Source organism: Danio aesculapii, chromosome 16 (genome assembly GCF_903798145.1).
Source record: "Danio aesculapii chromosome 16, fDanAes4.1, whole genome shotgun sequence".
Classification (NCBI taxonomy): Eukaryota; Metazoa; Chordata; class Actinopteri; order Cypriniformes; family Danionidae; genus Danio; species Danio aesculapii.
This window is the reverse complement of record NC_079450.1, coordinates 14699628-14727104: the sequence shown is the minus strand read 5'-3', so window position 1 is coordinate 14727104 and position 27477 is coordinate 14699628. Positions and strand designations below refer to the sequence as shown.

Below are 27477 nucleotides of genomic sequence, written 5' to 3'. Positions count from 1 at the left end.
GCCTGCTGCGAATGACAATGACGGCTCATTCACGAATGCAAAAACCTTTCGAATGCATGCATGATTTTTTTTTTAATGACTAGCATTCACTTTGACTTAAAGCGCGTCTTCATTCAATTCCTTGCCCTTGGTTTTCAAAAGAAAGCCACGACTGAAAGAGCGCGATCTGCTGAGCACCAGGAAAAATGTCACACTGTGCCTTTAAATGCTGAAACGAACACATTGAGAACTTCCTGAGTGTGACACCCCCCTTCCTCTGCTCTGATTGGCAGAGGCCCCCTCCCTCTCTTCCTCCTGATTGGCTGCTGGTATCCAAGGGCTGGGCGGCGAGGTCTCTATAAATAAACCTGGTAGCTTGTGCTGTATCAGCAACCCTTCCCACAATGCCGCTCTCTCGCCCTCCCTTTCCCTGCCTGTTACCTCTCTCTTCTTTTCCCCCCTTCTCGCTCTCGATCTACACTGATCTGGCCGCAGCGCTCGCATAAAAACATTGCCCCATTGGGAACGAATATTAATAAAATATAACAGGGGCACATGCCCCACCACAGACACACAGGTGCCTGGGTGGAATTTATTGACACGAGTGTCACGTCGCAGTAGTTAAATATATCAGGTGGTGGATGAAGTAATCATCTGCTGCAATTAACCATGCAAAAGACCACCTCCACCAACTAACTCACTCCACATCCCCACAGCTGACCAAACACAGCTGCCAGCTGCCAATCACAGTGTCGCCATGGCAACAGACCAGCCTACTCCCTGTCTCTAAGGCACAGGAAGAGGATGGTTGTGTGTGCCTGTGAACAGCTGAACACCCCTCCCCATCACTCCCACCTCACCCTTCCCATGTCCGTATTGACCCCCTATCTTATTCCCTGTTAGGGTAATGGGAACGCTGGTGCTACTGAGCCAAAGTTGGACACACCATGATAGGCGTGAAGGGAAAAGAGGTCAGGGAGAAAACTCTGTGCATTATCAACAACTCGTTTTGCTTTGATTCTCCTCGTCAGACCTCCTCAAAGTTTAACAAAAACTTCCTTGTGCATCATAAAACTAAAGGAAAACTTGGCATGAGCAGCAAGCAACAAGTTGGTGTGTCAAAATTGCGTGTCGGAAAAAGGACATTGTAGACATACAGTACATAGAGGTGAACCAGGCAGGGATGTGTGCGTCACATCGTGCACACTAACGCGTGCGTCCGTAGCCACAGATGGCAGGTCACATGGATGTCACCATGACCCACAGTGAAGGACTACAAGTTTCAGAAGCTAAGCTAAACTCTGCTCAACAATAGCATAGGTAGTCGTAAGAATGTATAAACACGGCAAAGATATGTACATGTCAGAATAGAATTTGAAGAATCAGTTGTATCATCCTACAGTAGGGCTGTGCGATTTGGGGAAAATATCTAATTGCAATTTTTTTAACACATATTACAATCTCGATTAGCGATTTAATTTTGTAGTCAAGCTTTAGCTCAATTTTTGTATCATAGCTTCTTACTCCTAAAATGCAGTGAGTGTTAGTCAAAAAAAGGAAATGAAAAAAAATTTATTTACTCCAACATTTATTTCATTATGTATTTTTCTATAACATGTAAAATTGCAATGTTTCAAACCACGATTCAATTTCGATTAAATCGCACAGCCCTATGCTACAGCAACTAAAAATGAACAAATATTCTTAATCGATTGCTCTTTTTTTTGTCAGTAGTAGTGAGCACTTGGATTACGTCAGAATTAAATGACGAATAAGTTTACTTTCTGAGATTTGACGCTCACTAATTACAATGGGTTTTATTTGATGCATACTAGTAGGTACTAGGGATTCTCTTGACTCACGATACTAATCTCACGCTTCACGAGTCACGATTTTTTAACAAAATCATTTGAAACAATGAGCCCTTTCATATTTTTTCTTAAATGCTGCACATTTTTTGCAAAATAATAGATTTTCTCACATAACTAAATTATTTTTTAATTATTTTTCAAATGCATCCCTATTTGGTACTACGTTGGAATTTGAACTTCACAGGAATTAAAGTTCTTACTGTTACTTGCATTCCTAAGATCTCTTTCAAGGCATCGTGGGATAGAAAATTGTACACCAAATGCGCACTTCATCCATGCTCAGGTTATATGAGGACTTTTGGCCTACTGTTTTTTCATGTTTATAACATGATACAGTAGGGAAGTATCTGATTAAAAATTGGGTGTTGAGAATTGGGAAGGTGTTTTTCTGACTGAGAAAAACTTCCAGAATGCAATGTGGAATGTGCATTTTAAAGGGTTTATCACTTTACCATACTGAGTTAAACAACATTTTCAACTACAAACAAAAGCATTTTTTGGTAAAAACAATCAAGTAATGATTTAGTTTACAGGGTTCGGTTTACAGGGTTCAACTAGAACAGAAAGCTTGTGAGGACAGCATTCAATTCCCAAAGTTTCATAGGGCACCAGCACTTAAGTCTCGCCAATTACAAGTTTGAGGAAAGATTATTTATTTAAGGAGAAAGTGAGCTTGTGCCACCATCTCCCAGAATCTCCCACTGGTCATCTCCAATTTTGATTCTCAGAAGTCTCTCATTTGCAAGAAGACACCATCTTCAGAGAGCCTTCTGCAAAACATTCAACCTTTCCACTAAGTTCAGCATAGTGTTATGCGATATAACCCCGTCCAACCTTTCCTTGGCGGCCAAAGCCCAAACAGTACCACTGAGAACTTTAAACAGCCAGACCCCCACAGCTGAGTCAGACTGCACACTATTAATAAAAAGCCATCTGGGTGGACGTCTCTTACAGTGACACTGGTAAATTGAGAGCTCACACAGGGTATTAAAAATAAAATAAAATAAAATAAATCCCCCGCCTCAAAATAAATCATTAGCTAATGATGTACGACAACTGTCCACAGCAACAGCCAATGCTAAAACAAGCACAGTGCTGTCTGAACATCGGTATTCAACCATTGTTGATATGGGGTTTTCGAGGCATATCTTTGTCTGACTCTGTCCTTCTTGATTTTCCTTGCGGCGTTTCTTTAATTCCTCCAGTACGTCTAGATCTAGCTGCAATTTGTTGCTAGCCTTCTTGGTGCTAACTGGGCTCGGTGTTCTCCGTTTTTCTTCCCTTTCCTTCTTATTATCATGTTTATTACTCATCTTTTGTCTCGAAGTCAAGGTCATTTAGTCGATGGTCTTGATTTTTCTTTAATTAAATTGCTAGGAATTACCACTTAACTTTTTTTTATTTTGACAAAGGTCAATTTTGAGCGGCTTATTTGCCCATAGTGCTACAGGAAGTCAATATGGGTTTTTCAATTGCTAAAATTAAATTAACACTAATTTTACACAGCATTTATTCGAAAAAAACACAGTAGCAGGGTTTTGTATTAATTAACATACGATCCTAAAATACTGTTGTTCTCTTTTTGTAGGTGTTATGCTGTGTTCATTCTAAAAGTAAAAGTATTTATGCAAATAAATTACATGCCAAGTCAATGTAAGCACGTGAACATAAGTGAATTTTCACCAGATTGTGTGAATAATAAGGTACGTTTAGCACGTTTGCTGTGAATCCATACAATTTGCCTCAATCACATCTTCTGTGCACATCAAATAATTATACACGAGCACAAAATTTGCTTACGATGAAAAACATCCTGTGAGTAAACTAGGGCTAGTGATGTGATGCTCATTTAGAGTTGCTGTGTATTACGCTGTTATTCAAGAATAATTGAGCAACTGTTGAACAGTTTAAATTAGTGTTGTCACGATACTGGAATTTGGTACCAATTTTAACACTGTTGAGCAGGTTCTTAAAAACAGCTAATTTGCCATTGTGTTCACATGCTCAACAGAAATGACTGTGATTGGACGTGAAGATCATCAGTTCACCGAACTCACCGCTATTTACTGAGTGTAACCACGGAACACAATGGCAAATCAGCTGTTGAGGAATGCACTCAATGTTGCTCAAATGTTAGCGGGAAATGGACATTTTTTAAAATTCAGCACTGATTGGTACCGTAATTACAGTAACATGACAACACTAGTTTAAATTTGATATTATGAATTTTGTGGTTTTAATTGGTTTCATAAAAGACCTGTATCGTTTTCATACATTAATTTATTTATAATTTAAATATTTTCTTGGCATTGTGTTTAAACTTAAGTATTGTTCATTGTTAAGCCATGTTAACTAAAGTTGTTACATTTTAAAATGTGTAAATCCTAAGTATTTGTGTAAGAAAACAACACCAAGAGAAGATTTTGCAGCAGGTTTATCAGCCAAGCAGAAATAATTATCATCTGAACTTGGCCTAAACGCTAATAAAAGACCTGACAATAAAGTAAAACAGCTTTTTTTTTGCATAACCGATAGTTCTGCTCATCATAAACAGATGCACGCCGACTGCTGTCATGAACAATGCTGGATCTCCACCCCTTTTATCCTTGAGTTTTAAACACGAGCCGCGGGACCCTAAGGAGCTTACGTGCTGATCTCTCGGTGAGACTGCACCTTCACAGCTCAAGGCGACTGCAAGCTCACGTTAACACCAGACTGGCTAATCTAAAGTGACCAGCTCTAATCAAGCGCCCCTTGAGTAAAGAGCCACTTGCTCCAGTGAAGGTGGATGTTGACACATAGTGAGGAGTGAAGGCCTATTCACGTTGTTTACTTTCTTTCTTGGAAAGAGCACAGCTGATATGAGAGTCAGGAGACACAAATACAGACAGAAATGGGAATACCTGCACAAAAGTGTGTGTTAACGACAGCCGTCGCGTTAATTTGAATGAGTAGGTGGTGGGTTATATCAGCGAGATGTCAAATGGATTGGATTGCTGCTCTGGACTTGCAGGTACACTCTGTGCATCTGGTGAACAATAACATGTTTTTGTTCTGATTCAAGCCCACCACTAATCCAGCAGGAGGCGGGGAGATGGAGAGCCAATGAGCATGAAGGGCATTTGTCACTTTTTCCCTCTGAATATGTGAAACAACAGATTTTATCGGCATGCAAAGATGACAACTATAGACAGACACTTTTCTAGTAGCTCGTGCTCTAGTATGGTTGCGTTTAATAGGCTAGACTAAACAGAAGCACTGAGGAAAACTATTGATGGTTATAATTAAGCCATAAAAAGATGGTTCAGTAAATTTGTGGTGCAAGCTGAATTAAAACGCTCTGACAATTTCTGGAAAATTGACTTATTTGAATCAAAAGCTAAAAATCTGTATGTCATCGCTGCATATATTGTGTTTGATGCACAATATATCCATCTAGCCTCTCATTTTTACATGTGCCTTTACACAACTGTGCTCAAAAGTAAGAAATTGTATAGACAATACTTCAAACAAGGTAAAATGCTTAACATAGATTTAAGTAAATGGATATTATATGAACAAGTTACATTAAGCGTTGAAAATTAAACTTGAAATGTGACAGCAATAAATCAGGATTTCAATGGATTTCACGTGGCAATAACAGAGCGTTTCACCTTTAGACTGAAAATCAGTGAGCAAACAAACATGAAAGGTAGTATGAGGGAAAGAGGCAAAGGGCAAGGAGTGAACCGGGTTGTTTGCATGAACGTTGTCTTTCTTTCACAGTCCAAACTCCATGCACCTTGATTCTGGGCTTGCTGATATGATGTCTTCAGGTGGCCCGATCAAATTTTTCTTTGTCTTGTATGTGGAGAAACAGTATTCCTGCAGCTTTCCCTCAACCCAATAGGTTGCATTCAGTTATTTCTATCTTTAAAAGAGTTACTCAGGCTTCTGAAAGGCAGATATACACATAGTGCTTGACACGCCAGACTGGGGTGGGGGAACAGAAATAGCATCAGGAGAAAAGTCAGCCAGATACATGGATAAAAATAAAAATTTAAGGCAGAAAATGCAAAAACGCTCAATGACTTCCCTTCTCAAATAGTTTAACTACTGTATTTGCATTGAACAATCACCCAATTTGACTGATGTTGAGATTAAAAGTTGAGGCAAAACATCAGTCAATCTACAACTTGTCATCTATCAATCCTACTATGTACAAGTGCATTTACTTTTCAAACTCTTGGTGTTTCTCACCAACTCAAGACTAACCTATACTCAATGAGCAGCCTACAAGTGAACCATGACATGATCTTCATGACCGCAGTTAAAATGCACATCGGAGTTTGAAGCTAAATCCAGATTTGTGTGGAGTGGGGTTAGTACTTTGCAGCGGCTGTAGATTACTTGTTTGGAAACTTTCTTGAAATGGGCCAATTAAGCAATTATATCGTGACTGCATTAAGCAGCTTAATGCTTGACAGATAATTGAGTCCTTTAATTCCAATCCTGAACTGACAGAGAATAGGAGGGATGGCAAATAATGTCGGTTAGGCTAAACATTGTTATGTCTAACAAATCAACTGTCCCTGTGCTTTAGTACATAGGCAGACAATGAGCTGGCAATATCACATCAACTTTCCAGCTCCTTTAAAAACCACTGTGTGTTTCATCATCACTGCTTTCATTTGACAATAATTAGGCACCCATTAAACAAATATCAGTGAACTATGAGCTATGAGATTCTTATTTTGTAATGCTGAATTCAAGTAAAGAAGAAGGAAATCACTGAACAGCACACTGAGATCACCGGTGGAATAAAAGCAAATTGATCTGCCATGACAACAACCTTTTCTTATGTCATCACAAGTCAGAGTCTCACTTGTCTTCAACATAAAGCCTTGAAATCTGACTAACATACCAAGAAAAGCTGTTTTGTGACGTACACTGTGCACAATACAGTGCATGCTGGTCTACAGAGCAGCATTCTGCTGCAGCTCTAAGATTCCCAGCAACAGAGCGATCACTGTGAGCTCACACCTCACGTAGAGCTCCCATAGCACACAGCACAAATTACCGCGCAGAAGTGACGCAAAGATCAAGCAGCCTCTGAAAGCGTTTAAGAATGTGCCTATTCCCATAATTGTTTGAACACGTTATGTTAAGACAATGATGGGAAAAGGAGTGCTGTTCTGTAGTGTGTGAAACATTTGACTAATATATGTCCGGTCTGAAGGGGAAATCCCCCAGGGTGGTCTCTTTTTTTACCTTGAAAACCCCAAAAGCTTTATAGTGATTTTAAATAGTAATGCGTTTATAATGGTGTACATCTTGCAACCACTTTCAATTAAATGCAACGTTGTTGACTAATGTACCAGACAATGTTTTGACCAAACTGTATTGACGTTTTTGACCAAAACCTAATGTACTTCCTCAAATTCCAAACCTCTTTCATCACCACAATTTGCTTTTCCCTCAACATTCCATGCAGTTTTTGGTGGTGTTGCTTGGATTCCTGCTGTGAATTTAACCCATGAGGATTTCCAATGTTTACCATTGGTCAAAGGTAAATAGGACCTTCAACAGAAACTAATGTCTGACAAATAAATGGATTTGAATTCGTGACTGGATGCCATTAAACACTACTGCTATTCAATGAAAAACAATCATGATTTCCCAACATTTGTGCATATTCAAACATCAATGCTAATTTCTTATGGGTGCAAAAAAGGTACTAACTTCTTGCCGGTTTCCGTAGCAGGTGTGACTGTGGTAAGAAGCGATTCTGATCTGGACTGCCAATCCAGGATTCGGTCGGCAAATTTGCGACCATTCTGTTAGAAGGCTGGGGCTTCTCCTCCACAGACGAAGTGATCACCATCTGAAAAGCTTATGCGTTGGCCCGTGATATCCAAAGAATGAGTCTAACCAAGTTTGCTGGGAATCCCAAAAAGTACTGAAAAAGTCACTGACATCAAGTGTAGAATCCTTTGCACATGCCTATTACTTCAGTAAATAATCCAGTAGGGTACATCCAATGGTAACTAAACTCAAGTTTGAACCGTAAAGGCAGGTTATAAAGATTAGGATTTAAATTTAAGCACAAAAATATCTTTCAATTACTTGCGAAATCCTGAAGTGACAGACAGAAGAAACCGATGAACGAAAAAGGCACCATTTAGTTATTTCAAACACCGTTTCGTTTCTGTCCTTGCTATTCCCTTTATTACTATAATATTCTAAGGCAATGGATTGGGTTTCAGGCAACAATGCTCACTTTTGGCATAAAAATATACATATTCAAACTATGTTCGTCTTATATACTTTATAGAGCTATATATATATATATACTCTGCAACACACACACATATAGATAGATTTCTCTGTTTATAAGGGGATGAGCTTATTTGGTTACTAAAGTTTGCTTTACTTGTACTGTATCTAGATTCATTGTCCCACAATACCGAGTGGATTCCATTTGATAAAATTACAATAACGTTTGGACAAAATGTTCACAAAAGTAAAATAAAATCGAGATCCTTGTTGAGACAGGACCCCCCACAATTTTCCAATCCCGATAATTCAGCAGCTGACAAGGAAACCAGAGCTAAACCTGGAAGTGTTGGTAGCCTTTAGGGTGGGGGTGGGGGTCTCAATTTTCAACACCATTTACCCCATCACTCTCGCTAAAAATAGCAGGCGTTTCTTATATTCTGTCTAGGTTTCCTACAGTAGCTTAAATTAGTCAAAAAAGGCAGGTGTGCTTGGCAACAATGGTTGTGCCGCCACTTTCCTCGGTTATAGTCTTAATCCTGATTAGTACAACAAATGCAGCTCCAGGTAAGAAAGATATCTGTGACTTCCTTGAGGGAAAAAACAAAAAAATTGAGTTCCCCTTGCCCCTTGAATGCAACTGGCGAAGTCTGCAGGTGTACAGGTGACCTTATTCGCTGGCAAGTCCAAAAAAGGGGAGGAGGGAGCCAGAAGCCCAAGACAACGGGCGACAACAATCTATAGCTTATGATAAATGTTCTCGTGGGCTGCAGGATCAAAACAAACACGTGCATGCACACAACTACGACGAGTCAAAGTGCTGAAGTGCAAGTTACAGGCACACAAAAATGCACAACTACTGGACAAGAGAAGAAAAACTTGCCGATTTCACTATGATACCGTTTCACAATACAATGTAGATCAAATTCAGTCTCAACTGAAGAGCGCAAACGTCAAACGAGCAGACTGCGCCTGCAAACGCACAACCTCTTCAGTTCTGTCAAAAGATTTTTCCGTTGTGCGAATGTGCTTGGCATTGAAAAACAGAATGGGAAAAGGGATATCCAGAAATAAGTCCAAACTATCCAATCGTCCCAGTCAAGCAGTGAAAACTCACTGAAAAGTTCGGTTTTTACACGGCGTCGTCCAACCGTGCGCTGTCAAGTCGCCTCAAAGAACAACAGAGAGCTTTCGGTTCGCGACTGACAAATTTGCTTTAACTTTCCATGAAAGCACAACTCAAAGCGTTTTCGCGAAAAACATCAACTGCCAAAGCTGAAACATTTGACGTTACTTCCATCCTGAGCTGTCACCGCGATCGCGACCCTGTGCAGTTCCGCGTGCACTTTTCGCAGATTCGTTTACTCCCGCTTTGAGATCTCAAACCCAACCGTAAAGCTCCTCTCGGTTTTTAAAGCGTCTCCTCGATGTTTTGTTTTCCTCCAAACAAAAAAAAGTCGTTCTTTTTAAGCCAGTCTCAAGTCATACTCTCTGCGTGCCTGTTTTCACTTCTTGTTGTCGAGCCTCTCTGGCCGGCACTGGATCCACACCCTGCAATGAGGATTGTTCCATCCGCAGGCAAGTGCAGGGGGGGATCTAGAAGAGCCACTCTGTGGAGGAGCTCGGTTGACGCAGCTACCCACGCTTCAATGTTTAAACACCAAAAGCGGAGGGCTGCCATGAGAACCACGAAATACGTTTCAAAAAGAGTGACGCATGACTATGTGCTTATTTACCCAGATTTCATCAGATCAAACGAAGCTTCGCCACAAACACACATTCACTGGCATTAAAAAAGACCCCCTTTTTAACTTTAGTAGCGCCACCAAGCCACTTCTCTCCATTTATAGTAACTCTGCAGATATAGATATTCACAGCGCACATATATAAACATATATAGACTGATGGAGTCATTAAAAGTACTTAACGAAATTGCAATGTTATTTAAGCAAACAAATCAAGGCAAATGCAGCTTTAATGAAGGCCAAACTTTAGTAATGCATGACATCTGGCTGTCATTTTTGGCATCTCATACGTACAAATGCATATTTGAGATAGGGTAACTATATAAACAGCAGCTCTAAATGTAAGTATTGCCTTATTCTAAAGTTAAACTTATTTTCTAATCATAATAATAATAGTAATTGCAATGACAACAGGTCTTATTGTTTAATTATGTAAATGTCTGGTAACATTTCTTCCAAATATTAAATTAAAATATTGTAATTCATAGCATGCTTTTTTCAGAAGAAAAAAAAAAACAATTGGTAAATGAAAGAAGATTTTCACTTGTTATGACTTCTAATGAGGTAATTATTGCTTGAGCACCTCTTCAGAAGTTAAAGAGTATTGTGTTGTCAAAATTTATATAAACATCTAAAATATGGCATCTTTTTTATTTTGACTATTTGTCATTTTATGCTCTAAATTAGGGCTTTACAGTATATCATTTCGATATCGCAATATGATAATTTGCAATAGTCAGATAGTGGGCATACACAATGTTGAGTTTGGATAATAATTCATCATTTGCATGTGTTTTTGATGCATCTGATTGTATAATGACCAGAAAAGCATTCAGGCATAATAAATTGTACCAATTGTAACTTTAATGATTATTTTATTGAAATATTTTTATCATTCAGTTACTGTACTTGAATGCTGTTAGACTCGGGAAACCTTTTCAATTGTGTCTTTTTCTTGATTGTGTTTAGAGACTTATGTGTAACAATACTCAACACATGGAAATACAGAAATACACTGCAGATAGCACAGACCACAATCAAAATGTGTCGGGGGACCCCAAAAAGTTTATAAATTGTTTATTAGATTTTATGGAGATGCACTCTCACTGCAGAATCATTCTAATCGATCTAACATTATAAATTCTTTCCTAATATTCAAGTTATCTGTTGAAATTGTATTCATATTGCAATATATATTTCAAAATAAAAGAAATATCGCAATTCTAGATTTTTCCAATATCATGCAGCCATACTTTAAATGATAATTATTTAAAATTTGAACACACTAGTCAAAATGAAGTGTCATATTTCATAAATATCAAACGTTCATGTTAATGTGTAACACAATCCTATAGTTAGATAATATATAAATCTAACAAAAAGAAGTTTAACTATAAAAACACAGTCTAACGCCACTAACATAAAATATTTAATTGCCTATTTGTAACAAAAGCTTTGTTTGCATATGATAAAGAGAGATTTTTCTGTGCCCTTTAAGTTTCATCAAAACTTTTCTGTGCTAAAGCGCACACGCGCCGATGTTCCTTTCCCATAGAGCTGCTGCTCCTCAAATCTCCCTCCTCCCTTTCTGCTAACGCGCGTTCATGGGCGCCACATTCTCCACCCCCTGTGTGCGCGTTCGTAGGCTCTGTTGCTATCCGACGCCACGGCAGCTTACGCGCGATTGGTCAGATCCACTCCGTGTGGCTGTTTCTATTGGTCAGCCTGGTATGTGGGCGGAGAAGAGACGAGAGACTGCCCTTTCCCCCAGCTCCTTGTTGTCTCTAAAATACGCCGCGGAAACAGGATGACGTGCCCGCGGAAATAAGACAAGACTTCAGGTAGATTGATATGGAGGGGGGAGACAACAGCGAAAAGTTGAGAGAGAGAGAGAGAGAGAGAGAAAGAGAAAGAGAGAGAGAGGAATTGTCATTTCACACGAAACTGAAGGAGTGTTGCATTAGGGCAGACTTTAAGTGGTCATTAATCATTAATCTTTAACTTTGTTATCATATATTTGCACTTAAACCGCTAATAAAATCAAAATTGAGATTTAACAAATAAGAATAGGCCTATCAAACATTGAGACGCATTTTACTGAAGCATCACTGAATATATTAATCTCCATTTTAATTTGTTTAATATAACATAACTTATTATTGTTATAGACCATTTCAATGTGATCATGTTAGTGGTCCATGAACATTTCCTGCTTATCAAACTATTTTATAAACCTAACAAGAGGCATTTCAATCATAACTTCATGTTTAAAAAAGCTATCAAAACATTATTCATCAATATGTGGCTCTTTTTGGATTCTCTGAAGCTATCGAAATTAATGGTTGGGACCATTGTTTTTGTTTACCTCCCTCAAATGATAGTTTAAAACAACTTGGAAAGAGTCTTAAAATCTGTATACCATAATAAGAAAAATTATATTTTGTTGGGTAGTTATTGAGCATGAAAACCAGTGAGCAAAATGAGATATGGCCTAACAATACTGTGTAACTTACTGTATATACAGTTTTAATTTACCCGCATATGTAGCCAACTAAATAAGGAAGTAAACAAAGAACAAAAATATCGTTTGATTAAAATGTAATACTGCACATTTTCCTTCTTGCAAATTGACCATATTATGGTTATGAAAGCATGTTTTAAAACCCCATTGCGTGCGGGTTGGTAAAGCCTCTCTGTTCTCCCCTAAAAGAGTCTAAGGGAGGGGGGTCGACGGTGGTGCAAAACGAGGTTAACCATGCCGTCATTCATCCTCCATGACTCCACAGAAGCTCGTTTATGTGCATCTTTACACGTATATTTCTCTTGCTGATAGAAGATGATCGATATGACTGTTTTAATGTGTGATATACAAGCTTATAGCCTTTTAAATGTTAAAAATCTAATTAAATAAGTGACAAATATGTGCGTAGTTATACTTACAAAACTAAATTACTTGACGAAAGGGCTAACCATACTAACAAAATTAATCAAAAATATTTTATATTACTAATTTATATTCATCTATATATATATATATAGTCTGTGAAAATATACATTTAAATTAAATACATTTTAACTTCAACTCCTTTCTCTCCAGCGCCACAGCCGCGCGCGCGCCCCTGTGACAGCTGCGGCAGCCGCTTATGTGCCACATTATTATTTTGGTTTGTAAAGCATAAACGTACAGATAAACGTCTGCGTGTATAAGTGAGTTGGTTCTTGAGAGGAAATGTGACTCGGTTCCAATAAATCACCTTTGCAAAGCTCCCAGACACTCGAGATTAAAAACGCAAGGCGAAGATTCCGGGACTCACGTGCCTTGCAGCAAAATTCCACCCGGCAACTACACATTGTACCATGGTAACAGCCCTGCCATTGGTCCCGGGTGCGTTTTGAAATGACCAATGGGAGGGCCGGCAGCGGGTGATGCGTGTTGCTAGGTAAACATGATGCAGTGGGAAGATACGGTAGTCGAACTTCAGTAAAGAAGCTAGCGAGCGCAAAAGGAACGGCGGGGTAACACAGCAGCGAATTACAATTACACTGCGGGGAGGTTGCCGGGGTTGTGTTTCAGCTCTGCTCACGCCAGAGATGTGCGTGTTTTTTTCTCTCTCCATTTCTAAAGTGTGCATTACAGAGTTACATTTGTCTGTTTGGACACATGCAAGTTAAATAAGGCAACAAAAATGGGCTTTCCGCTAGCAGCAGACGACGAGGACGGTATGCTGCTGACCAAAACAAATCATATAGCTACTCTACAGGGCTTTATTTTCAACCTCCTTACTGACAGGCAGAATTGGCCAGATATACATCACAGCGCTCCCAGCAAGCACTCTTCCCATTGGCAACTGGCTCGTCCACCAACAGGGTGATATTTACAACTAAGTAAAGCTGACCGCTTGGTCCCTAAATATTTAAAATAGCCAGCTAAAGTGCGTGCTTTCTTTGGACCACGTCTATTTCGTATATCCAAACAGCAGTATAACAAAACATGCCAATTATGGAATGAACTCTTAAAGCGGGTTGGGAACAGAACATCTTGTTAGGATCTTTGCAATATTTCATGTAAAGTGTCCTCTCTGACATTCAAAGGATCAACAGACCAATAAATAACATTTCACTTAAGATCTACAAACCCCTGTGATAACTGTATACACAATTTTGATCTGTTTGGTAACAAGTTATTAATTTTTACAGCTTCATATTATGCTTTCTTGCATGTCTAAACCACTTGTAGGTTATCTAATTATTGAGTATAGCAAAAAGACACACTACGCTTCACCCTGGGTTATTGTTGTTATAAGGTTAAAATAATCACAATTTTAATTTAAAGGGGTAGTTCACCCAAAACTGAAAATTGATTTTTTTCTCCTGTTGAACACTATAGAAGATATTTTGGGGAAAAAAGCTTGAAACATGTAACTATTGACTTCTATAGTCTTGTTTTTTTTCTACAAGTCAATGGTTAACAGGTTTTTTTTATTGTTCATAATATATATTTTAGTGTTCGACAGAATAAAGAAATTCATGAAGGTTTGGAACCTTCCAACAGCCACATGGCTCACATTCATGTGCTTTCAACAGTCATGAAACAGTGTTAAAAGAAGTAAATTAAGCATTTAAGAATAAGAAATAATGATGTAAAATGTAAGTTATTCATTTTTACAGCTTCATATTTTGCTTTCTAGCATGTCTAAACCACTTGTAGGTTATCTAATTATTGAGTATAACAAAAAGACTCTTCACACTACACTTAACCCTGGGTTATGTTATAAAACCCCAGGTTTAAGTATCACAATTTTAATTTAAAGGGGTAGTTCACCCAAAACTGAAAATTGACTTTTTCTCCTGTTGAACAATACAGAAGATATTTTGAGGGGAAAAAAAGCTGTAAAAGTGACTATTGACTTGCATAGTATTGTTTTTTCTACTATGGAAGTCAATGGTTAACAGGTTTTCAACTGTTCATAATAGTATTTTTGATGAGACGTTAAACCGAGGTCCCAGCTCTTTGTGGTCGTTAAAAATCCCAGGATGTCCTTAATCTATATATATATATATATATATATATATATATATATATATATATATATATATTGAGTAGGGGTTTAACCCCTGCATCCTGGCCAAATTTGGCCACTGGCTTCTCATCCAGGTAGATGCTGCACACTGGTGGTGGATGAGAAGATCCCCCCCCAATGTTTAAAGCGCTTTATTATTAGGAATTATTATTATAATTAAAATATTTTAGTGTTCAACAGAATAAAGAAATTCATAAAGGTTTGGAACCACTTGAGGGTGAGATACATTTTTTTATTTATCTTTGGGTGAACTATCCCTTTAAAAATGATGTTATGGTAATTAATCTGCTCCAAATAAGAGGTAGCACCAGTTTTGCCAAATATGTACAGTATGAAAACATTGTGTTCGAATGTTATGAATATACTTACCATCTGACAGCCACGTGACTCACATCCATGTGCTTTCATGTCATGAAACACTCAGTGTTAAAAGAAGCAATTTCAGCATTTGAGAATAAACAATAATGATGGAAAAATGTCCATTCAGAAAAAGAAAAACGATAGCAGTCAGCAATATAAAACAAGCAAACCTGTTGATTCTGTACCTATACAATCTGTGACACCACAAATATGCAAATAAAGTTAATCCTGGGTAAATTTGAAACAAGAAACATGAAGCCAAATTATTAATGTGGGGTTTACAAAAATTCAGGTTGAACTTTTTTTCCCTCTTTAAATTTGGCAATCCCGTTCCCAGATGATGCTAGCTCACTCACGTTTAGATTAATCGAAGAGCTAAACAAAAATTGCTACAATTCAACTTTTCATGCAACTTAAACTTCAAAGTTGTACGTGATGTAATACTTATATATCCTACAAGTGGATTAGTCATGCCTCTAGCATGTTATGAAATCACATGCACAGAATATGAAGCTGAAAAAAAATCTTGTTTCCAAACAGAACAGTTGTCCTCATTAAACTAAAGTTACCTGTGACAAAAATGGCCCAATGTTGCTAGTCCCATGGAAGTTCTGCCAAGAAACCCAAGACGAGGTAGGGTCAAGTTTACCATTACAGAAGTTTGAAGTTTCATCCATAAATAGGCTGCATGAGGTGAACAGTTATGGATATGAACGCTTAAAATGTTCAACATTTAAGCCATGGTACCAGCGTTTCAAAATCACTCTATTAAGTCACAACAACTTTAGGGATTAGATTAATTTCATAACTACAAAAAAACTATGTTGGACCTAATCTCAATTACTTTTTATTTTACAGACATTACAGGAAAAACAAAAAACTGTAGCAGACTCATTTCTTTTGGATGTTATATTTATTTTGCAATATTTCTGATAAACGATATAATATCGAATCACGATACAATTTATGTCAATATTAATGATAAGCTCTGGACTTTTTAACTCTATATTGATCTAAGAACCAAACCAGCAGGCTGAGCACACTGTAAACCATCTGAACTGTTGTTTTGGTCATTCTAAAACACCTTACCGTTTAAGGATTAGTGTTATTATATTATTAATGACCTCTAGAATCAAGAGCGTCTGTGCTCCGCGTCTGACATCTTCAAACGCAACCGCGCGTTCACTGCGAGTCAGAATTGCCTTCTGAGGCACAAGTCATTTATTAGATGAAGAAAAGATTGACGCAGCTTCTCCTACCACAGTAAATTCAGTTTTTACTGTTGATATTTGGCGCCAGTTAATCAGGAATTTTGTTCGCTTTGACTCGTTGGATGGAAACGTTGCTTTATTCGCACGTCTTTAATGCGATAATCCAGTTTTGCGCATAAAGTTTATTCACATTTTTGGAAGGAAACATAGCTATTGGGAATCTAAAAGTGTGTTGATATCGGAGATGTACCAAATTTTCAGCCACCGAATCATCATTGTGATGGCTATCAGCCATCGGCAATGGACAATGGCATCGTCTATCGACCCAACCCTAATACATATAGTTATCGTTCAATATAGAAAATAAATATCGAGATTGTTTTTTGCCATATCGCCCAGCCCTATTTCTGACTGGTCAATAACCCAAAGTCAGGTTAAACACCATACTGAATTTAGTGCCTCTATTCTTCTCAGCCTCATTTTCATTCCTGTTAAAAAATAAATATGCTGCTGCTATCCTGATTAAGTCTACTGCACAATTCAGCAGTAGAAAAATTCTGATGTTTCTAATGATCTACATCCAGGATATCATTTTATATCTGATTATTCAAAAGGTTTCCTACAAGTTCAGTTAAATTAAAGCTCTTAAATCAAAAAGTTCTTCAGTTTTATTGCATGTGTAATTTCTCTGCACGCCCTACAAATAAGGTCATTTCTTCAAAAGTACAAGGGAGCTAATTTAAACCCAACCAATTGTATGCATGTATGTATGCAAGAATGTATGTATGTATATAATTAAGTAAATTGGGCCCAATCACAGAGTTTCAGACTCAATTAGAATTGGACGTTACCTCCCGATCAGGACTCAAGTATTTCTATTCGATTATTGCGATATATGGTGTTTGCAGAGGTATATATATTCTCATTATTTTTGAACACATCTATAGTTATGCAGTGGCACAGAGTCAGACCTCTTTCTTGACAGAAACAGCAACGTGTGGCATGACATCACTTTGTCGCAGAGATGCTATTGGTTAAATGCTGGCAAAGTAGAATGTGGAAGCAGCTTGAAGCAGAAAGCGCGAGTATGTCAGCGGTCTGGAGGTATTATAAACTTCATGATAATAACATTGCCATAGCAAACTTTGAGATATGTAAACTTGGGATAGCCTGCGGGGTATTTTAAATTGAGGTGCTTTTTGTTTCTATACTAGGTTGTATTTTATATTTACTGTTGCACTAAAGTCCAAAAGTGAGGAATTAATGTTATTTATTAGTTGATTGTTTAGGCTACCTCACAGAAGTGCTCTGTTTGTTAACAGATTTGTTGAATGTTAAAATAAGGTGAATTAATTAAAAATAAGGAACATCCCGGATTTGTTTCTTCGGTCTTCTTTATTCTGTTATGTATAGAAGTATTGGATCTGGTTTGGTATCGTTAGATACTCGAAATCAAATAACTCGGACTCAAGGGCAAAAAATCCTTATCAGAACATTCCTATAATTAAGTTAAAAACACACAAAATGAACCCCCTGCAAGCCAAGGTCCCATACATACAGTTGGGTTAAAATGTGAAAATAAAACTCACTTTTATGGCTTCAGAAATACAATATTTAAACAAAGAAAGAAAAAAAAAAAACAGGTTTATTTCAAAGACTTCATAGTCTTACAAATAAGACAATGAAAAGATTATTACAAGTCACCTCCTGCTAAATTAAATATGTTCTGGTAATAATACACCCATGAACATGATGATCAGGAAGAGACAAAGCTTGACAGTATCTGTCCACACGTGTCAGTGCACTTAGGCCTGACCCATTCGTGGAGCGAGACGCAGGAGATTCCCCACTGTTAATCCCTGATGAGCTCCCCCCCCACCCTGCCCTGCCTTCCGCAGCGCGACCTTTCACCTGAAAACCACACATCTCACAGCTACACTGACAGTCAATGAGGCGCTGTTGCCCAGGCCACTCCACTGTCACCCCTCTTGTGCTCAAAATTATCAGCAATTATTTATTCCGGTTGTTTTTTTTTCCCAGCTGCTTTAATGTATGCATTAGGCTTTATATATATTATGGTATGGGCAACAATAGAGGGATTAGGGCTTACGTTATTTCTTAAGAGGTCAGTGAAAGTTTATAAACCAGATCGGGTTGCTCATGGGTCATTTGTATGGGTGCCGCTGACAACAATGAAAAAAATTATATTACATAAATAAACATATACAACATATAACATATCTATATATATATCTATATATCTATATATCTATATATATATATATATATATATATATATATATATATATATATATCTATCTATCTATCTATCTATCTATCTATCTATCTATCTATCTATCTATATATATATATATATAGATCTATATATATATAGATATATATAGATATATATATCTATATAGATATATATCTATATATCTATATATATATATATATATATATATATATATATATATATATAATTTATATATATATATATATATATATATATACATATATATATATATATATATATATATATATATATATATATAATTTATATATATATAATTTATATATATATATATATATATATATATATATATATAATTTATATATATATATATATATATATATATATATATATATATATATATATATATATTTATTTATATTTATATAATATAAATATTAAATATTAAACACAGCAAAATATAAATAACAAAAAAATCATGTTAAACACACTACATTTAAAAAAAAAAAACACCACCAACAAAAAAAATCTATAGTGAGCTATCTATAAAACTAAATAGTGATCTCAGTGCTTTACCAGGGATTACCAGAAAAAAAAGCATGCATAGGGCTGTGATAATTGAGAAGGTAGCAGTGTTCCCTTATTTGCTGCCTCTAGTGGCTAAACCAGATCACTGCATGAAGAGGCAGAGCAGAGAGAAAAGCCTTTTCAGACTAGCATCTGGTAAATCACTGAATCAAGGACAGGCTAGGTATTTCTTCACCCTACATTTTGTTTGTAAAATAAATGACAAAGGAAGGGCTTTTGCTTTAACTCCCCCAAGATTGACTGACAGATAAATGGGATCATATATTTAACATTGATAAATTAGTTTTTTATTACATGGGTCAAATATGAAGCATCTCATTTTGATGTCTGCATCAAAATAAAAAACATGATTTTATATACATTGGAAGCACATTAAAAGCAAGTGCCTAATAGTTCAGTTTGTTTTTGGCAAAACAAAAAAATTCCAAAATTAATTACATTTTATATTCATTCAGCGTATCATATATTTCCATAAAAAAGTGCTGACCTTTATTAAAATATGTAAAAAAGTAAAGGATGATGACAAATTGTATTATATTCAAAATGATTTATATTTGGGTTTAGAAGGTTGCTGGTCTGAGCCTCGGCTGGGTCAGTTGTAATTTCTGTGCGAGTTTGCATGTTCCCCCCATGTTTGCGTGGGTTTCCTCCGGGTGCTCCGGTTTCCCCCCATAGTCCAAAGACATGCGGTATAGGTGATCTGAATAAACTAAATTAGTTTATGTGTGTGAATGAGAGTGTATAGGTGTTTCCCAGTGATGCGTTGCAGCTGGAAGGGCATCCGCAGCGTAAAACATATGCTGGAAAGTTGGTGGTTCATTCCACTGTAGCAACCCCTGATCAATAAAGGGACTAAGCTGAAAATAAAATGAATGAATAAATGAATGAATGATTAAAATCTGATAAATGGGTTAAAACATGTTTTGAAGGAGCGTTAAAAAAATCTATCATTATGTTGGGGCTGATCTGTGATCCTTTTAATACGATTCATGTTTTCAATACAATGTTTTGGTGAAACTAATAATTGTTTAAATTTCTTTACTGAATTTTCATTTTTTTAATTGACTGTGTGGACTCTTGTTTATGTTACAGGCTGTCTAGAGCCAGAGAGTTTGTAACGTATGGGGGCTCGTCCGGGATTAGTTACAAAACTATTCATTCGTACTATGGACCCCTTTCACAAGCCTGTTATGATCTGTTTAACGGTCATCAGCATCTTAAATCCTTGAAAGTTTTTAATATTTAGATGTTTTTTAAACGTATGAACATTTATATGTATTTGTGTATGTATTTTATCATCTTTGCTTCAAATGACAAAAAACTAAATGATCGCTTGTGCAACGCGTTTCTAATGCAGCGTCTATGGGGCAGGACAGTAAATTTGACGTTATTCTCTCCTCTGGCTGCCGTCATCAGTCTCACAATTTTTTTCCTTTTTCTGAAACGCTTTATAACATCATCGAGGAGTTTTTCTTTTATTATTTGTTGTGTTCTCCCATTCACTGCGCTCTATGTTTTCCCAACTTTGATGACTTCCGCTACTGAGAAACCCAGAAATGTGAAAAGGGTCTATTGTTACACTAAATGACACTATATTGCTACAAAAATGTAAGGTGCAAGTAAACACAACACAATCTAATGTTAAGTAATGTTAAGACACAATTTAAAGCTGTACTGCACTTTACTGGATTTAGTGCTTGAAAACCCATATTTTTGCGTTTGGTCCAATGACAACTTTTGCAAATACAAAGTTTACAAATAATCTTTTAAAGAAAGAACAGAAAATGGCGATTATTGTGAAGTATGTTACAAAGTGTAAAGTGGAGTATGCAAGATTGCTAAACTAGATGATCTGAGAACAAATGAACCCACAGTTTTCTGATTTACGATGTGCACAAAAAAAACTTTTATTTAAAAAAAAAAAATTAAAATGTCATTGAAGTAATATAATCATGAAATTTAGCTTGGCTGTCATTTTGCTAAGGTTTACAAAACCCTTATTAAAAAAATACCAGCTTAGTGCTTCACACAGACACAAGAGTTGATAAACTAAGGGAGGACTGGAATAAACTAAGGCCACCGGATTTGCCAAAGGACAAACCCATTAAAACAAATCAATGTAAAACACATGTCAGATATATCTCCCCATTACAAGGCATGAGTGCTATAGACTATCTGTTTGAGAGGAAATGATGCCCAACTTAAACATTTCCACAAAAAAAAAAAAATCCATGAAAGTTCAACTGCTCTGTCTTTCACCGCTGTTCACGTGTCATCAGACAATTCTTTGAGAGGTTCGGCAAATGTATTCAATATAATTTGCAAAACAAAACAAACCGTTACCAAACAAGTGATTGATACGTCGCGTCCATCCTTTTATCAGATGAACACAACAGATATGACACTCTCCTTGACATAAAGCCTGTTATGTAATTGATCAAAAAACTTATACTCACTAAACCCCTTCACATATTATACCTTACATTACTAAAGTCTAAGGTGGGTTTTTTTTTAACCATCCAAGATACTTTTTTAGTCACTATAGTTAAAGGACAATTACGGCTATCTGTCTGGTGGTAAAATAAGGACTGTCTATGCATGCTACTGGTATCATTTCTAATTAATAGAAAAGAAAATCCTCCACATTCAGAGGAATAACTCTAATACAGTCTTGTTATTTTAATTTCCTTACATCCTGTATTAACTGCAAACATCTAGGATGGAATATTTTACATAAACCTTCAAAGAAATTCTATTAAATAAGATGAATTCAAGCAATTAATGACAACATGATCAAAAAATAAGGCACCATAAAATGTAAAAATGTGCTTTACACATAAGAATGTAAAAAGACAACAACAACAAAATAAGAGCAAACAAAATAAGGCTGGGTGATTTGGTCTAAAATCAAAATCTCAGTAAGATAAACATTTTAACTTGATTACTCGATTAATGAACGATTATTTTCTTTATTCGTTTTATTTTTTTGCCCTAATAGTTTACTGATAAGCTTTGTACAGTACGTATTACAAGTGGGAGATTTTTGAATGAGGGATGCATTTCTTGATCTACTGTCTATGATTATTGAACCTCAATGTTGAACAACTGAAATGAAAACACACATTGCCTAAAACCAACAGTCAACTTTTTCCTATAAAAAGTGAAAATAATTTATAAACAATAAATAAATAAAATAATTCTGGCGCAGCTTCTATCATCATCAATGTAGGGCAAATGACAACGCGTTACATTTTTGAGAGGTGTGCGAGTATACGACTGCGCGAAGGCTGCGGTGGATCATACAGTATATGTGATTGACGCAGAAGTATAAATCAGCTTTAACAGAGCGGGATCACATGACTCCACACGTGGTAGAGAAAGTAATTGAAAGAGTTGACCTGGAAAAATTTGATCAATTAGAGGTTCTGAATGTCAATTTCGATTGCTCTTCGATTAATCGCCCAGTCCTAAAACAAAATCAAGCATAGTATTTAAATTTAATAATCTAACTACTGCCATTTATTCATTTTCTTTTTGGCTTAGTCCTTTTATTAATTTGGGGTCGCCACAGCGGAATCAAGCATATGTTTTACGCAGCAGATGCCCTTCCAGCTGCAACCCATCACTGGGAAACATCCATACACACTCATTCACACACACTACGGTCAATTTAGCTTACTCAATTCACCTGTACCACATGTTTTTTAACTTGTAGGGAAAAAAAAAAAACGGAGCACCCAGAGGAAACCCACACATACACGGGAAGAACATGCAAACTCCACACAGAACTAATTACTGTCAATAAAATATTAATATATAAATACAGAAATAAAACATTATAAATCAACAAAGATTACATGTAGAAAATTATAAATACATTAAAGCTTTCTTTAAGGGATAATTCACCCCCAAAATTTTTTACTCTCCCTTAAGTGGTTTCAAAAAGGGACTTACTTTCTTCTGTTAAACACAAAAGAAGATATTTTGAAGAAAGCTGAAAACATGTAACCACTGAGTTCAATAGAAATAAAAACATACAGAAGTCAGTGCTTACAGGTTTCAAGAATTTTTCTAAATATATTTTTTTGTGTGTTAAACAGAAGAAAGTAACCAAGTCTTACACTAATGCACCTAATTAATCCTACACTCTCAGAAATAAAGGTAAAATCGGTATCGATATAAATTGACCGAACATCATTATCAATAAAAAAAAGATTCAGTATGAATCGCTATAGTTTTATCAAAACGTGGCTGCTAGGCGTGCACCTTGGAAGCAATGCCAATAAGCTCAGAGTGTCTGTAAAAGGTGTGCAACTTGCATGATGCGAATATGAGAGCGATGTGCACATGTTGTGCAAGCGGCGCACATGTGACTCGCGTGCATTTTCCAGGCACACCTAGTTGAAAACATCTCAACTTTCCCAAATGCCCCGACAACGTATTCACTTTGTTTGGAATATACTTCTTATATTTCAGTAATAACGGCAGACTAATTACCTGATTCAAACACAGCGCATCCAAACACTGCTGCAGCGCTTTTTACTTTTCTCCATGAACTTGTCATCCTCTGAGATAACGCTTGATGGTCGCTTAGCTATGAGAGACGCCAGGGGAGCGCGAGTGCAAAGTTCATTGTAATGATCAAGGAAAACCATGTGCTTGCGCTTGTCACTTCAGGTCAGAATAACAACACATGCGAAAATGAGTGCTGTACAGCAGCAGTGAGGAGATTGTAAATAAAAAAGGATTTTTAGGATGTCACCAGAGTGGCTTTTTGGTTTCTTTTCTTGTGTATCCCGGCCACTAGCTCCACATCTGAAAGATTTTTTAGCCATCTTCACAATTTTTAATGTTCAGCATGCATTACAACAATGATGGCTGGTTCCTTTGCTTAAAAGCTCAGATTTGATTATCATCATTTGTTTTGCTAATAAAGTTTGAGGTTTCCTGTATGATTATTATTCACACCTTACAGATGTTGATCTACCTTACTTGCACACACTTTGTAACATTTTAATCATCGAGTTTCTTTAACAATGATGTTTATTTTATTATAAAGAGATATTCAGATATATAAATCAGATATTTTGTTTACATATTTTTGATTTTGACTATTAAAACTATTTGCCTTAGTAATGTTGGTAAATTAAAATAAAATGGTCAAATAAATAAAAAATCCTATTATTCCTAAATGTATTGGTAAAAAATACTCCATAATTATCGACACCAAATGATGTTAAACATGATATTGTGATTTTTTTTTTTGCAGTATCGCCCAGCCCTATTCTACAACCAATATAAGACCAATATGTAACTGATTTAAAGCATCAGGGTCAAAGATGTCTTTAGCTAGCAAACAGGTAGTTATCAAGAGCAGTTGTGAACAGCAAGCACCCCAATGTTGACAGCTGATGTCCACCATGCTCCTTTCTGGATCAAATATCCAAACGCCTGACCTGTCAAAACATCAATTCTTATCCCTGTGTCCATAAGAACACTTAATGCACCTTTTCCACCGCTGCTTCTCTTCCTCCTCCTCTCCTGTCTGTCCTATTCCTCCTATACTGCACATACGAAGTGATTAAGCTTCTGTTAAGCCAGGCATAATCTCTAGAAGCTCTGGCTATTTAATTCTTGCTGTGCCAGCTTAGAGCAGTCATGGAGCCTGGCAAGGGGTGTGTGCACTGTGCAGGCATGCAGGCCCACAGAAAGGCACTTTGGCTGTCACAGTCAGTGCATGAAACAGTCTCGCACTCCCATGGTGACAACAGGGCCGTTTACATGGACACATGCCGTCTACTAACCACGGCCTTTAAAACAGGCATGTTTCTAATACAGGCTTTCAGGACAGACATGCAGATGTTTCAAGGAACTCTTATTTTACAACTCCCCTAGAGTTTTACCATTTTGGAATCCATTAAGCTGATCACTTTTAGCTTAGCTTAGCATAAATCATTGAATCGGATTAGACCGTTAGCATCTCAATCAAAAAAAAAAAAAAAGATTTTGATAAACTGAAGTCCTATTTAAAGCTAATCTCATACATCATGCATTCGGACCAGTGGTGTAAAGTGACAAATTACAAATACTTAAATACTTGTAATAGAGTAGTTTTTCTCAGGAATGTAATTTACTAACTAGTTTTAAAAATGTTTCCCTGAGTACATTTTTAGTGTAGTACTTTTACTCTACTACTTTCCTTCAACCTGCAGTCAATACTTTATTTTTTTTGTTTATGGGCATTAGAAAAGTCAGTCCTGTGATTCCTGTCCAATCAAATCGCACAGAAGGTAAATCGCATCATAATGAACTACTTCAAGACATGGGCGATTTATAATTGCAGCAAACTGTCTGGAAGCATTAAAACGGTCTAAGATGATGTCCAAAACCTTTACATGTATTATTGACCCTGAGATCTCAATGTTTAGATGCATGTCACTGATGAGGAGATGACAGATGTTTACTGTATGATGACCGAAATGGCTTTAAACACTCAGCAGGCACAAGACGTCAGATTGACAATTGTTGGTCTATAGGTGCTGGTGTATATGTGATTTGTTCTTCAGATGTTTGCTGAATTGTGGGGAGATCAGTAGCTTTTAGTGTGGATGCTCCTTTGCTGCTGGAGATAATGTTGCCTTAAATAAATCAAATTAAATAGTCTTTGATAACAAAACAATGACTTACATATTCTTTTTAATGGTATAACTATTTTAAAACTGTGACTTTTCCAAACCACGGTAAACCTTGAAACTGATTATCGTCTCATGCCTATTATGCAGTATGTGTTATCTAAGTCTACTTGTTATTTGGATGTTGTTTACTGCTAGGCCAGTGGATGGGACAATGATCACCACAACCCTGTGTGCCTTGGGGTTTAGGGTTTCCAAGCTTTTCATTAAATACATAAAGTTTCTGAACTGTTGAATTACCCATGTTTGTGTGCACACTTGTAGTTTGGTTCTCTTGGTCTAGTTTGCTTACTGTAAGACTGAAATTTTGTACTGGGCTAAAAATGATCATGTTGCATGCAAAGTATTGTTTTACAAGAGCTTTTAAAAGGTGTAAAAGGAGTCATAACAGGTCCATAGGTCCTCTGTCAGGCACATAAAGATTTGTTTTCAATGAAAGAAGTGCTTCACACTTGTATTAACCTGTAATGGGCAACATCATGAACGGCAAGACAAATCATGTATGCTTGAGCTTTCTGTCCTTTGTATGCTCATATATTATGACATAATATTTCTGGTAAGTTTTCATGTCTTTGAACCATAGTGTGAACACATTTCAGATGACCATTACTAAACCTTAAATACAAATAAACTAAAGTAAATTAATTACAAAAAACACTACAAATATTAAGTAATGGACAAGACAAAAACAAAACTATAAAATGTACAAACAAAAGTGGACATCCTAAACACTTAAGCAGCAAAGTTTCTTGATTATTACGCCAGAAAGAGTATAGTTCCAACCATTATTGACTTTTATTTATCTGTCTTGTTTGCATGATGTAAAAGATTAACATTTCGACCTAAACATAAATGGAAAGTTTGCCTTTAAGACAAACTGAAACAAAGTTATCGTACAACAATTAACAAAACAGCTAGCTATTTTTTAAAGTAATAAAAAAGACATAAACATAGAAACAAAGAGTAAAAATTCACAAAAAGGCTAATTAAAATATTTATCAATGCTACAGTAATCAACATTTTTTTAATAATTATTTTTTAGGGGTTTTGACCTTTATTTGACAGGACAGTAGAGAGAATTGACAGGAAAGTGTGGGGAGCAGAGAGAGGGTAAGGATCTGCATAGGACCTCGAGGCTGGAATTGAACTCGGGTCGTCGTGAACACCGGAGTGCATGTGTCGGTGCACTTTCCACTATGCCATTGGCACCAACAGTAATCAACATTTGAAGTGGTTTAAAATCTTTCATCAAAGTTATCCTAGAACTATTGAACACCGATTCGTGTCTTAGGACAATGCTGAAAAACATTTTAGATTATAATTATTATGATGATATTTTTTGATTTAGGAATCCACTTCAAATGTTGACTCCTTTATCTTGGCACTGGACAGTTTCTCCATTAGCAGGGCTGTATTTAGTGCTAGTTTCATATTTAAGTAT

General features: G+C 36.5%; 1 protein-coding gene across 3 annotated transcripts in view; it reads right to left on the bottom strand.

Annotated features, from left to right (window-relative positions):
• The window catches only part of dyrk1b (dual-specificity tyrosine-(Y)-phosphorylation regulated kinase 1B), a 75667-nt gene that overhangs the window by 24869 nt on the left and 23321 nt on the right, over positions 1-27477 (bottom strand). The window contains exon 1 of one of the 3 annotated variants that reach the window (XM_056475666.1): positions 7572-9673. The exons of 1 other annotated variant lie outside the window; for it this stretch is intronic. In XM_056475666.1, coding sequence (XP_056331641.1) covers positions 7572-7713 — 142 coding nt within the window. In that variant the 5' untranslated portion in view covers positions 7714-9673. Of the gene's footprint in view, positions 1-7571; positions 9674-27477 lie in introns of those variants that run through there. One more of the 3 variants, XM_056475667.1, reaches the window with a different exon arrangement.